We start from the raw sequence: 14,706 nt of genomic DNA, 5'->3' as shown, positions 1-14,706 counted from the left end.
GAATGTTCTTCTACTAATACCTGTCATGAATGTGAGGGATTAAATGCAGAAGAATGGAAGACTCTAACTTCTTATTTGAAGAAGTTAGAGAGGGATAGGGTTAGACGTTTGAAAAGTGTGAGTACAAGGCCTATTGAGCCTTTTATTGACCCTATATCTAACCTTGATGATTTTGATTCTCCCTCTATGTCGACTTCACAAGCTTTACTTTCAGAATCGGCCTCTGAAATCGCCGATCTGAAGGCTACTATTCATAAGATGAAGTCCAAAATGGTGGTCTTACAAGGTAAGGATAGTGAAAGTGAAATGTTCAGTGGAGTGAGTGCTCCCAGTGTTGTGGAGGGGGCGTTTGATCGTCCCTGCGACGCTCCCAGGCCTAGACCTCTTCCAAGCTCCCATGCCCAGAGGAGAAGGAAAGTCGAAAGCCTTAAGGAGGTTGTGGGGAATCCCCAATGGTCAGACGTCCCCTCAGCAGGCTCTGTTTCGATTCAGGCTGCTTAGGGCCGCTATAGAAAAAGCGTCCTGCGAGAGTGTTTCTCTTCCTCTCCCTCTCCACCTACGAGGGTGGAAGGATTCGGACCTTTCTAGGCCACTGAAACGGCATTTGAGAGAACCTGAATTGGATTCAAACCCGGAGCGCTTCTCATGAAGCTCCCTCTTCTATCCAAAAAGGCGAAGGTGCTCCAACGTCTCCCTACATGGACGTAGCAGACCGCTTGCCTTCTACTTCTCCCCCGATTGAAGATGACGTGGGAGAAGCTTCAAGGAAAATTCTCCTTGCTGTACAAGAACAGCTAGCCTCATTGGGGGGAGTTTTAGCAAGAGATCCTCCTCGTAAGAAGGACGTTTCGCTTCCAATCAAAAAGTCTCGTCCTCTCTCTCCTGCCAAACGCGAGGCGTCTTGCAGACGTGAAGCTTCGTCTTCCAAACATGCTGAAGAGGTTTCGGTTTCTAGATCGAGATCGAGAGAACCTTATGTCAGAGACGTGACGCCAGATAGACGTGAGGCGTCTTACAGGCGCGAGGCGTCATACAGAGCGTCATATAAGCGCGAGGCGCCAGCCAAGCTTTTGGCGCCAGCCAGGACGCCAGTTGAGAGCGAGACGTCTTCCAGGCGCGAGGCGTCTTCCAGACGTCAGCAGTCAGCCAAGCGCGAGGCGTCAGCCAGGACGCTCGGCGGACGAGAAGCGTCATCCAAGCGTGAGGCGTCATCCTTTTATGGGGAGAAGCCTAGGCTTTTGGCGCCAACCAAGAAGGAAGCTTCTCTTAAAGCTCAGACTTTGAAAAAGAAGGATTATCATTCCCTTAGTCCCTCTCCTATCAGGAGTTTGTCTCCCCCAGAGGAAAGACGTCCTGATTTGTCTACGGAGGCTCCTCTAGACCCCGAGTTGGAGGAAAACTCGGAAGACGAGTATCATGGAAGAGAAGGACTATCTAACTACAAAGTATTGACAGCCCTGCTTCTGGAAGAATATGGAGACGATTTAACCCCTGCCGCTCCTCCTCCTCCGCGCGCTCTGTTCTCGAGCGCAAAGGCGAAGAAGTCTTCGTCTTTTCTAAGAATGAAGCCCGCCATTTCTATGAAGAGGGCTCTTCAGTCTTTGAATTCGTGGATGGATTCGAAGAAGGAGTTGGTCAGAACGGTCTTCTGCATGCCCCCAGCGAGACTCGCTAGTAAACAGGGCATTTGGTATCAGACGGGAGAGAATATGGGCATTTCTCTTCCGTCTTCGGCAGAAGCGGACTTTTCAACCTTAGTCGATGCGTCACGAAGGCAAGGATTGAACTCTGCCCGTGTGACTTGGGGCATTTCAGAGCTGGATCATCTCCTCAAGGGACTCTTCCATGCATTAGAAGTTTTCAACTTCTTAGATTGGTCCCTTGGGGTGATGTCCAAGAAGGCCCATGATTCAGAAGGACTCGACCCAGAAGTTTTCCTGTGTATTCTGTCATGTATTGACAAAGCGGTACAGGATGGCTCGTTTGAGATCTCCTCTTTATTTGGAGCGGGTCTTCTTAAGAAGAGGACAGTCTTCAGTGCTTTTTTGACTAAAGCAGTCTCCCGATCTCAAAGGGCAGCACTACTGTACTCTCCATTATCGGACTTTTTGTTTCCTTCTCAGTTAGTGAAGGACATTTCTCATTCATTAACTGAGAAGGCGACTCAAGACCTTCTTACCCAGTCAGCAAGGAAGAAGAAACCTGCTACTGCGGCGGAAAAAAAAGGACTGAGTACATCGGTTCAGACCTTTCGAGGTGGCCCTACCTCCAGAGCACCCTCAAGAAGGAAGGCTCCTGAGAAGAGAGGTAGGTCTGCCTTTCGTCCCTTTAAGAAGGGAAAGTGATGCTTCTCTCCTCCAAGCACCAGTAGGTGCCAGGCTCCTGGGATTTGTGGAGTCCTGGGCACGTATCAACACAGACGCTTCATCAATGTCTGTAATAAGGAAAGGATATCTTATCCCTTTCCTGGACAGTCCTCCCCTGACTTCAACTCCGCGGGAACTGTCAGCCAAGTACAAGGATCCTGTGCTGAGGGATACTCTTCGATTGATGGTGGATCAGATGTGGGACAAGAGAGCGATAGAACTAGTACTGGATCAAAACTCCCCGGGGTTTTACAATCGCCTTTTTCTGGTTGCGAAGGCCTCGGGAGGCTGGAGACCGGTACTAGACGTCAGCTCTCTGAGCAAATTTGTTCAGAAGGAGAAGTTCTCGATGGAGACTTCTGCCTCAGTCCTTGCGGCTATGCGACAAGGAGATTGGATGGTGTCTGGATCTCCAGGACGCCTATTTTCACGTCCCGATCCACCCTTCATCGAAGAAGTACCTCCGTTTCATGACGGGGGGAAGGATCTTTCAGTTCAGAGCCTTGTGTTTCGGCCTTTCCACAGCTCCTCAGGTCTTCACAAGCCTGATGAAGAATGTGGCGAGGTTTCTTCACCTCAAAGGTGTAAATATCTCTCTGCATCTGGACGACTGGCTCATCAGGGCCAGATCAGAGAGACAGTGCTTGGAGGACCTTACGTTGACACTAAACCTGATCAGATCGTTGGGATTACTCGTAAACCTCGAGAAGTCACAGCTGACCCCCAGACAGAACTTAGTCTATCTGGGGATTCAGATGGATTCTCGGGGTTTTCGAGTATTTCCTTCGCAAGAGAGAATCGCAAAAGGCTTGCAGAAAGTCTCTCTCTTCTTAGGGAAGGAACAGACTTCGGCGAGGGAATGGCTGAGCCTTCTAGGGACCCTTTCCTCGCTCGAACAGTTCTTCCCACTAGGAAGACTTCATTTACGTCCACTTCAATTCTTCCTCAATAGGTCTTGGAGTTGGAAGACCGGTCATCTTTCAGACGCCTTTCCCATTCCAGTGGAGATGAGACCGCACTTGGAATGGTGGTTGCCCCCTCTGAAGGAGAACAAAGGAATCTCCCTGAGAATCCAGAACCCAAGCCTAGTGTTGTACTCCGACGCGTCGGAGAAAGGTTGGGGAGCAACATTAGGCTCGAAGGAAGTGTCAGGCACCTGGGAAGCAGCACAGGTGTCTTGGCACATAAACTGCAAAGAGCTCTTCGCCGTACACCTGGCTCTGAAGAGTCTAGAACCTCTTGTTTCAAACAAAGTAGTTCAAGTAAATGTGGACAACACCACAGCACTTGCCTACATTCGGAAACAAGGAGGGACTCACTCCTTGTTCCTCTACGAACTTGCAAGAGATCTTCTGCTTTGGACGTCCCAGAGGAACATCTCCCTGCTTATAAGGTTCGTTCAGGGAGAAAGGAATGTGAGGGCGGACAGGCTCAGCAGGAGGAACCAGGTCCTTCACACAGAGTGGACCCTACACAAAGATGTGTGTCAAGATCTCTGGTCTCTTTGGGGGACTCCTCATGTGGATCTATTCGCCACGTTCCTCTCCAAAAGACTGGGAGTCTTTTGCTCGGTCGTGGAAGACCCCAGAGCTCTTATAGTCGACGCCTTCCTACTAGACTGGTCTCACGTAGACGTCTACGCTTTTCCTCCGTTCAAAATCCTGGGACTAGTACTGAAAAAATTTGTGGCTTCAAAGGGGACGAGGATGATATTGATAGCCCCCTTTTGGCCGGCACAAGACTGGTTCACGGAGGTGGTGGAGTGGATGGTAGATTTTCCCAGATCCCTCCCAAGAAGGATGGATCTTCTCAAACAACCACACTTCCAGAGGTATCATCAAAACCTCCCCGCTCTCGCTCTGACTGCCTTTCGACTATCGAAAGACTCGTCAGAGCGAGAGGGTTTTCTTGTAAAGTTGCAAGCGCGATCGCGAGAGCCCGCAGAACCTCCACTAGACAAGTATATCAGTCCAAGTGGGAGGTTTTTAGAAGGTGGTGCAGAGCTAAGAAGTTGTCCTCCTCCACTACCTCTGTAGCGGAAATTGCGGATTTCCTTCTATTCCTGAGAGAAGAATCTCATCTAGCTGTATCCACAATAAAGGGATACAGAAGTATGCTTTCGACAGTCTTCAGGAATAGGGGATTAGATCTGGCAGATAACAAAGATCTCCACGATCTCATAAGATCCTTTGAGACTACGAAGTCTAAGGAACCGGTTCCTCCTAACTGGAACCTAGATGTAGTTCTCAAGTTCCTGTCATCCGAAAGGTTCGAACCTCCTCATCTGGCGTCGTTTCGAGACATCACTAGGAAATGCTTATTCCTATTATCTTTAGCTACGGCAAAGAGAATTAGTGAATTACATGCTCTGGAGGATAGAGTAGGATTCAAGGGAGACTCAGCTATTTGCTCGTTTAAAACCCTGTTTTTAGCTAAAAACGAGAATCCCACGAATCCCTGGCCTAAGTCCTTCGAGGTTAAAGGATTATTGAGTCTAGTAGGCAGAGAAGCAGAGAGGTCTCTATGTCCTGTAAGAGCTCTAAAGTTCTACCTTCAGAGAAAACACCAGATGGGGGGCTCTAGACAAGGTCTTTGGTGCGCGGTAAAAGACCCCACAAGACTGATGTCAAAGAATGCTCTTGCATTCTTTGTGAGAAACGTCATTACAGACGCGCATAAGATCTGTCCTGACGAAGAGTTTCGACTGTTGAGAGTGAAAGCTCATGAAGTGAGAGCAGTAGCGACGTCTCTCTCGTTTCAAAAGAATATGTCACTTAAAAACATCATAGATACGACATTTTGGAGATGCAACTCAGTATTTGCATCTCATTACTTGAGATACGTTCGTGTGACCTATGAGAAATGTTTTTCTCTGGGTCCTTTCGTGTCGGCGGATACGATCCTGGGTGTGGGAGCCAACACCAATCCTTAAGTATATACTTACATTCTTTTTAGATATGTTCTAGAGTCTCTTCTAACAAAAAGGACTTGGTGCCGCACAGGCGGCCAGTCACTGTTATTCAGTAAGAAAACTCTTGTGATATCTTATTAGATGAGTATAAATTTTTTTTTTTTTTTTTTGAAATTTATGTATGTGTGCGTATTGTGTTGTTTGAGTTATGGTTGTTGTGAAGAGTTCGGGGGATAACTCGGAACAATCTTTATTTCTAACATGTGGTTAGGATCAGGTGGTCGGGATTGGTTGTATGCTCCTTCATAAGGTGTATTGTCATATAAGTGGATCAGCACCCATTGACAAAGCGGATAAGACCCCATCGGCAGACCCACAAGAACTCTTGGCCATAGATCATATATCTCGCTAAAGTTTCTTGAGGTGATGCAGACTACTGGGCAAACACCCACGAAGTCTACCACCTATCAGGTAGGAACCAAGGTTTTATTTATACCTACAACATATGTTGTTTACCTGTCTATTCCAGAAGTAGCTTTCTCTTACCCTCCACCAAAGGGTGCCAATCAGCTAAGTATATATCTGACAGGTAAGTTGATTGTATGAAAATGATATTGTTATGATACAATAAAGTTTCATACATACTTACCTGGCAGATATATACGATTATGGGGTACCCAGCCTCCCCGCAGGAGACAGGTGGAAGAGAGAAAATATGATAGAAAACAGGAATGGTTCCTAGTCCTGCCGCCCAGGGCAGGCCGGTAGATCACCTGACCTACCCGTAGCGAGTGGCGCGAAATTTGAATTTCTGTCGGGGACGGCGGAGTCTTAGCTAAGTATATATCTGCCAGGTAAGTATGTATGAAACTTTATTGTATCATAACAATATCATTTTTATTATAGGAAAGTTGATGGAATGAGACAAATATTATGATACTGCATGAATGGTACTAAGTTATGAATTAACTGACTAGTGTGGCCTCATTTAGAAAGAATGCATCTTTCCCTTCCACTTTGAATTTTAGTTTCCACCTGTCATTGACAGGTAGTTTTGCCTTCGCAGGAGCTGAGATTTATTCATTCTTTTGTACCTCATAGTTCTGTGGGCGGCCTTTTATGAAATTTATATTAATCCTGCAGCTAGGGAATTCACCTCAATGAAATGTAAACATGGCTGTTGGATTCTTAAGTTCTTGACTTTCATAAAATATTGATGTAAACATCATAAAAAGATTTTAACTCTCATGTGTGTTAAGTTTTGAAAGATGTTTGTGGAGCCAGATTTTTTGGTTGCTTGTTTTGTGTACATATTATTGTCAGCCAAGTAGCCTTGCTTTTGAACAGTTCTAATAATCTATTGACTTTCTTTACAGCAAACCACTATGCTTGCAATGTTTTTGCACAGTCATACAATGGACAAACTGCGCTTCATGATGCAGTTTCGAATAATCATTTTAAAACAGCCAAACTTCTATTGGATCATGGCGGTAAGAATTTTTGTGCTTTTTTCAATTGACATGGATAGTTGCTAGTACATGAATACTGACTTCATAAACAACAAAGCATATTTTTTTTATATCTTAAGCTCTTTGTTTCATGTTCTCATGGAATTGTGTCACTATAAGCCTTGTATCTAAGTTAGCTGTTTAAATATGTCTGAATAGTTCCAGATGCTTTGGTTTCTGATAAAAAAAGGGAGACCAGCAGTAAGCTAATCATATGTGTAGTACAGCAATCAGGCTAATACCTTGCACATCTGTGCATGTGTTCATTTCATGCTCTGATAATCCCCAGCATCTAGTACCTGTTTTTGCAACCCTCATGGAATTTTAGGGTATTGGTTATTCTTTTCTTTCATTTGCCTTGTTTTGTTGATTGCATATGGAATGAAAGTGATTACCTTATGGCAATTTGTATTCTGCTATCTTTGAAGATGAAAGGACTTCAAATGGACTATCGGCCATGAATCTGGTTTACAGGAGTGCGTCAGGTTACGAAATTAATCCGTTCCGAAGCGGCCTTCGTAACCTGATTTTTTTGTATCCAGAACTACGTTTTACGTGTAAATTTCCTAATTCATTCCAAGCCCTACAAAAACACCATAGTAAATTTTATAATATGTATAGCTAAATTGACCAATAAACAATGAAATACAACAATTTGGACCATTCAGTACCTAACTGTTACTGACAACAATTTGGACCATTCAGTACCTAACTGTTACTGACAACAATTTGGACCATTCAGTACCTAACTGTTACTGACAACAATTTGGACCATTCAGTACCTAACTGTTACTATACCTGTAAGTAAAGTGTATTAGTGTACAGGGTACAAGAAATACTGTACGTACATGTGCGTACGTATGTAGTAAAATGTGGAACCTTCCTTTCGAATGAGGTGATGTCTGAAAGTGGCGACAGAGGAGGAGGACAAACGGCAGAAAACATGAACACTTAACTTTACGAAACACATTAAAAATGGCAGAAAACATTAATACTAAACTTTACAAAACACATTAACAAATGGCAGAAACATTAACACTTCATGATTATCTCCATCTTCGTTTCCATAGAAAGCATCCTCTTCTTTCCGTGAAGTACAGCAACATATTTGGGACCTATGGCTAATAATGTAAGTTAATTAAGTTCACACACAACACGATAAAGTAACTTACAGTACAATGAAAGCAAAATCACTAACACGAATTTACGTTAATGAACGAAATCTACGTGAATGAACGAAATCCACTTGTGTGCGATAACGCTGCCGAAACGAAATGGTCGAGGAACTCCTTTACGTAGATGCTTGATGGGATAAATGCTGACTAGTAGGAGAGCAGGAATTTACGGCGGTAACTAGCATCAGGAACCAATGGGAGAGCGGGAGGATGGTGGTAAGTCTACTGAATTGGCGGCGTGCGAGTTTTAAAATTGTTCTCAGCGGTCCGGCGAATCTCGAACTTTACAGTACACCCTTTCGCAACCTGAATTATTTTTGTACACAGAAGCAAAAAAATCTTCGTCTTTGCCTTTGTAACCTGGATTTTTCGTACGTAGGGACTTTCGTATGTAGGGGTATGACTGTGCTAATATATATGTGACAAGTGCTGGCCCATTAGTTCAGAGATGAGCTGCAAGCATTAGGATCACTTATGTTGTACTCCCTGTCATTTTATTTTGGTACATTGATCATTTTGATGAAAGCAAGTATTAATAAAACACAAATTGTAAACTAATTGGTCTCTTCATATTAGCCTTTATGAAGGTTCTTGTTAACTGCTTAGGGTTTTAGGATATCCTTGTCTATTCAAGATTTTTATGAAATTTCTGCTTCATACACTCATCACTGCAACTGCACTGCTTTTTTTTTTCTCGTGAATAATGAACCAGTTTCAGTATTGGTTATGAATTCTTTCTAATTTTTTATACTCTACTTTCATTTTATAAGTGCGTTACTATTATTTTATAAGTGTGTGAGTTCTTTGAGAATATTGTTGAACACATATCACTTACATTTTTGTTTACCCTCTGCTAAACATTTTCAAGCTACTATTGCTACTTTCTCACTGCTCAATGATCTGATGTCAGGAGGAATGAAGTTTGTCTACTTGAAACCAAAGAATCTGCCCATATGTATGGTACTAGTTGACTGACATTTTTTTAAAATGATTATTACGTATTCAGAGATTAACCATTCATATGGAACAACCCCACAGGGGCCATTGACTTGAAATTCAAGCTTCCAAACAGTATAGTATTCATTACAAAGATGTAACAGAAGGTAACAGGAAATACAGAAAGAAGAGATTGCTTGTAATAAATAAAAATTAAATTAAATTAACCCTTAAACGCCAAAGCGGTATTTTAAAAATCGTCTCCCGTATGCCGGCGCATTTGCGAGCGAGCGCCGAAGCTGAAAAAATGTTTTTTCCAAAAATCACAGCACGCTTAGTTTTCAAGATTAAGAGTTCATTTTTGGCTCCTTTTTTTGTCATTGCATGAAGTTTAGTATGCAACCATCAGAAATGAAAAAAAATATCATTATCATATATAAATATTGATATATATGACAGCGCGAAAAAAAATGTCATATATAATTGTATGTATACAAATCGCACTGTGAGCAGAACGGTTAAAGGTAACAAGTTAATTTTTGTTGTTGTATTGTTCACTAAATTGCGATCATTTTTGTATATAACACATTGTAAAACAATCAAGGCAACACAGAGAAAATATCATCACAAAATTATGCATGAATTCGTAATGCGCAGACGTATTTCAAAAATTCACCATAAATCGAAATATTGTGTTAGACTTCCCGTTTGTTGCAACATGAAGGTAATTGATTGAATATTACTAGACTGTAAGTGTTGTAGCTTACAATTGTAGTTTTCGACCATTTTAGTCGAGTTAAAGTTGACCGAAGGACGAATTTTTTGTATTTATTGTTATTTATATGAAAATATTTCAAAACTGATAAAAGTTATATAATGGCTAATTTAAAATGGTGCAAACATTACGATAATTGGACGAAAAAATTTTTGATTTTTTCGGAAGAGTTACCGCGCGCACGTAAGGAAAATGTTTATTTCATAAATTCACCATAAATTGAAATAATTGTGCTAGAGACTTCCAATTTGTTGCAAAATAAAGGTAAATGATTGAATATTACTTGAATGTAATAGTTTTAGCTTACCATTGTGTCTTTTGACCATTTTGGTCGAGTCAAAGTTGACCGAAGGTTGAAATTTTGGCACTTATCTTTATTTGTATGAAAATATTTCAAAACTGATAAAAGCTACAACCATGGGTTGTTTTTGTTGTATTCTACATGAAATTGCACACATTTCATATATAAAACTTTATGTACCGGCTAATGTAAAATGGTGCAAACATTATGACAATCGGACGAAAAAATTTATGATTTTTTTTGGAAGAGTTACCTCACGGATGTAAGGAAATTCTTTTTTTTTTTATAAATTCACCATAAATCGAAATATTGTGCTAGAGACTTCCAATTTGTTGCAAAATAAAGGTAAATGATTGAATATTACTAGAATGTAAGAGTTTTAGCTTACAATTGCGTTTTTTGACCATTTCGGTAGAGTCAAAGTTGTCCAAAGGTTGATATTTTGGCACTTGTCATTATATATATGAAAATATTTCAAAACTGATAAAAGCTACAACCATTTGTTGTTTTTTGTTGTGTTCTACATAAAATTGTGCACATTTCCATATATAAAACTATGTAACAGCTAATTTAAAATGGTGCAAACATTACGACAATCGGACAAAAAAAATTATGATTTTTTCGGAAGAGTCACAGCACTGACTTAAGGAAAAAGTTTTTTTCATAAATTCACCATAAATCAAAATATTGTGCAAGAGACTTCCAATTTGTTGCAGAATGAAGGTAAATGATTGAATATTACTAGAATATAAGAGTTTTAGCTTACAATTGCATTTTTCGACCATTTCAGTAGAGTCAAATTTGACCGAAGGTTGAAATTTTGGCACTTATCGTTATTTATATGAAAATATTTCAAAACGAATAAAAGCTACAACCAGGAGTTGTTTATTGTTGTATTCTACATAAAATTGCGCACATTTTCATATATAATACTCCATGGAACGGCTAATATAAAGTGGTGCAAAAATTATGTCAAAGTGACGAAATAATTTCTGAGATGTGTCGCTGATGCTTTTTAGTGGGTAACGATTGTAAACAAAACAACGCCTTGATCTGTGAGCTCCCAGCATCCCCCAAGACGCATGATTCAAAAGTTTTCGCCTTGTAGGCCTATAACTATTTTTCCGAGAATTTTTAAAAAACTCTTTCATCGACGTACCATGCATCCAATCGGCACCCGACAGACAAATTTCGGTGATGTTTAATACGTGCAGTTGGCGTTAAAGGGTTAATGGATAGATAAAAATTAAGTATATTATTAAAATACAAGGAGAATTAATTGTTTTAGTGTAGTAATGTGTTACATTCTTGCTTGAACTTTTGAAGTTCCAATTGCATATCATCTTCAGGGAGACTGTTCCTTAGTCCAATAGTATGAGGAATAAAGGACCTTTGAAACTAAGAAGCTCGACAGTGACGCATATTTACTGGGTATTGGTGCTGCTGTTCTGCAAATCTAGTTTCTCTTGGCAGGAAAAAGGGATTAGGGGTAAATTGAGAACTGAAGCATCTTAAATAACAGTTAATTTTGAGTTGGGCATTTCAATAGTTACAATGAAAGTTTAATGATGCTATTGTTTACCACTGAAAATTCTCACATGTATTAGAGACTGATGACTATGTTACCAAGGTGATAATTTATATAAATTATATGGTAAAACCATAGAACTATATTGTCAGTGGTTTTATATTGTCATAGGGCAGGCTGTGGTGTATTGGTAAAATCTGGGGGACCTGGCTCTACTTTTGAAATGCCTTTGGAAACAACTGACAAAGGGTGGCCTGCCTCTAGTGACCAGAAAATGTAAAGTACAGTGGAACCTCTACATATGAAAGGTCCTACTTACGAAAAACCCAGGTTACGAAAGCAAAGACGAAGATTTTTTTGCTTCTATATACAAAAATAGTTTAGGTTGCCAAAGGGTAAAGTCCGAGATTCCCTGGGCCGCCGAGAACAATTTTAAAACTTGCACACCACCAGCTGAGTAGACTCACCACCATCCTCCCGCTCTCCCTTTAGTTCCTGATGCTAGTTATCGCTGTAAGATCCTGCTCTCCTATTGGTCAGCATCTGTCCCATCATGCCTCTATGTAAATGTGTTTGGTTGCGGTAGTGTTATCGTAAATTGCTGGAATTTGTTCGTTCACATAGACTTAGTTTCTTAATGTAAATTCGTGTTATTGATTTTGCTTTCGTTGTACTGTAAGTTACTTAATTGTGTTGTATGTGAACTTAATTACATACTTATGTTATTATCCATGGGTCCCAAGAATGTTGCTGAAGTTCATGGAAAGAAGAGGATGCTTTCTATGTAGACAAAGATGGAGATAATCAAGAAGTGTTAATGTTTTCTGCCATTTGTTAATGTGTTTTGTAAAGTTTAGTGTCAATGTTTTCTGGCATTTTTTAATGTGTTTTGTAAAGTTAAGTGTTCATGTTTTCTGCCATTTGTCCTCCTCCTGTTGCCACTTCCTCTATTGCCACTTTCGGACATCGCCTCACTCGAAAGGTAAGGTTCCACATTTTACTACATAAGTACGTATATATAAACATACATGTACATGTATTTCTTGTACCCTGTACACTAATACACTTTATTTACAGGTACAGTCACGGTTATGTTAGGTAATGAATGGTCCAAATTGTTGTATTTCATTGTTTATTGGTCAATTTAGCTTCATATAAAATTTACTGTGGTGTTTTTTTAGGGCTTGGAACGAAGTAGGCAATTTATATGTAAAACGTAGTTCTGGATCAAAAGTATCATTTTACGAAGGCCGCTTCGGAACGGGTTAATTTTGTAACCTGAGGCACTATTGTATACTTTTAGATTAATTAATATCTTTCTGTGTACCCCACAGCACAACAGAAATCTGTAGCCTACCTAGTCTTCTGTTCCATCGCACCTGCTCTGTTGGCCGCTGCAATGATCCAGAATTATTTTCTTCAGACAATTTGAGTTTTGTCTTCTAATATACATTTTCTAATTTGTAAGGTGTTCAATTATTCTTTGTTCACCCCGATTTGAAAATGAATAATGGAAGACTTTGCCTGTTCTCTGCCTGACTAGCTCTGGTTCCAAAGTAAATAGAAAATTATTCCCTGATCCAACCCACAAGAAGGGGTTCTTCAGGCAGTACAATCCCTGTGTTTTCATTACTGAAAGACGCTCTGCCTTCATTGCAAGCTCTGACTTTCTCACCAAGCAGCAATGAAATAGTAGAATAACTTTTTCAGTCCTGTGTAAAATATCAGGGATTAGAGCCGCCTTCACTGGTTGGTGTCATCAATGGAACTTTTTCTGTGATCAGAATCGTGAGAGTTTACTTTACTTGATTCAACTTTGAAGACGTAGGTCCACATTCACCTTAGTCATTCACCAAGTACAATAGTTTTGCTTCTCCTTGGTTGAGAGTCAACTACTGATGAGAAACTGCTGTCTTGCCATCACAGGACCTTGGTCTCTAGAAGGCATTTGACTCTCATCTAATGTGCATATACCTCGCGAGAATCATCTCATCTCATCTCTCCACATCGTTGGCAAACAAGGCAAATGATTTGTATGGTTGTTCTCAGCATCACCCTTCAGAGGGCGGGTGTCATGTCGTGACTACTTCTTGGATGTGTGGCAGTGCAATCATTTCACATCTGTTGATAAGTCTGAATCCTTCATGATCTCCTGCGCTGTGTAATTTTTATTGGTTGATCTAGATCAGTCATTACTTTGTCCTATTGGAGTGTTGCAGTACTTAAGATGGATTGACACCCTTCATTGAGTGTTGACCTTTATCCACTGCAGACTGCAAATGCAAGTGTTTAATGACTCATCTTTCTCCGAGTCTTACGAGATTGTGAGAGACTTCTCTGCAGTTGGATAGTCCAGTGGATGGGTACATTTCATCACTGAAGAATATGTCGGACTGGAAGATAGATGAGGTCTCATGGGACCTTACTTGTATCTTTCTTCCTTCTGGGCCTTAGAACCTCTTTTCGTTGGACTGGTGGTGGATGCTCACAGGTTGTGCTTGCTTACCCACTCGTTCAAGAGGACAAGTTGCATCTCGCCCATGGTGTGCAGTTCTTCCTGTAGGTTGAGGATAGGACTCGATCTTACACTTGCTGGTCGGGCGATTGATGAAGTAAGCTTGCACATTGAGCTTTCTTTCTATTTTTCTTATCAGAATCATAGAAGCAATGCTGCTCCTTCCTCTAGCAAGGGGAGGAAGGAGACTGGCAACAATGCAAACCCTTCCCAGAACTTTGCATTAATGCCTCCGACTCTAAATATTCTTCCCAGCCCTTTTTCAGATGACTTATGATTCGGGCACTCCTTGTTCTTACGACCAGGTGTGCAGAACTCCAGTCAGCTCTAGAGGCTCATTCACATTCCTACCACCAATCAGTGAGTCTTCCTAATGTAAAAGACAGGGTTTGTATATCATGTAGGAACAAGTCACAGTTTTTGAAAGTAAATTGTATTTTTCCTAACTAGTATCAAACCTTAGGTCTTATACATTAATTGCCACCGCATACCACCCCTCATTCTGAAACCTGGGCCGATAGGCAAAGTGGAGAGTTTACATCTGGGCAGGCGGGCCTACCCACCTAGACAGTAGTTACTGCCTAACCACCTTGTTCAAAAATGTAATGGCCGTATTCCAGCCTACGCTGAAAGTAAATTCCTTATGTGAAGTACCTCAGGTTTGTATAGTTAGGAAAAATACAATTTACTT

General features: G+C 41.0%; 2 protein-coding genes across 6 annotated transcripts in view; both read left to right on the top strand.

Annotated features, from left to right (window-relative positions):
- LOC135203053 (two pore calcium channel protein 1-like) overlaps nucleotides 1-14,706 on the top strand; it is a 734,396-nt gene that overhangs the window by 304,380 nt on the left and 415,310 nt on the right. The gene's annotated exons all lie outside the window — the stretch shown is intronic.
- LOC135203050 (uncharacterized) overlaps nucleotides 1-14,706 on the top strand; it is a 153,838-nt gene that overhangs the window by 121,114 nt on the left and 18,018 nt on the right. The window contains exon 9 of the mRNA XM_064232636.1: nucleotides 6,654-6,767. Coding sequence (XP_064088706.1) covers nucleotides 6,654-6,767 — 114 coding nt within the window. The remainder of the gene's footprint in view (nucleotides 1-6,653; nucleotides 6,768-14,706) is intronic.

This window comes from Macrobrachium nipponense, chromosome 33, assembly GCF_015104395.2.
Source record: "Macrobrachium nipponense isolate FS-2020 chromosome 33, ASM1510439v2, whole genome shotgun sequence".
NCBI lineage: Eukaryota > Metazoa > Arthropoda > Malacostraca > Decapoda > Palaemonidae > Macrobrachium > Macrobrachium nipponense.
This window is presented reverse-complemented; position numbering and strand designations above follow the sequence as displayed.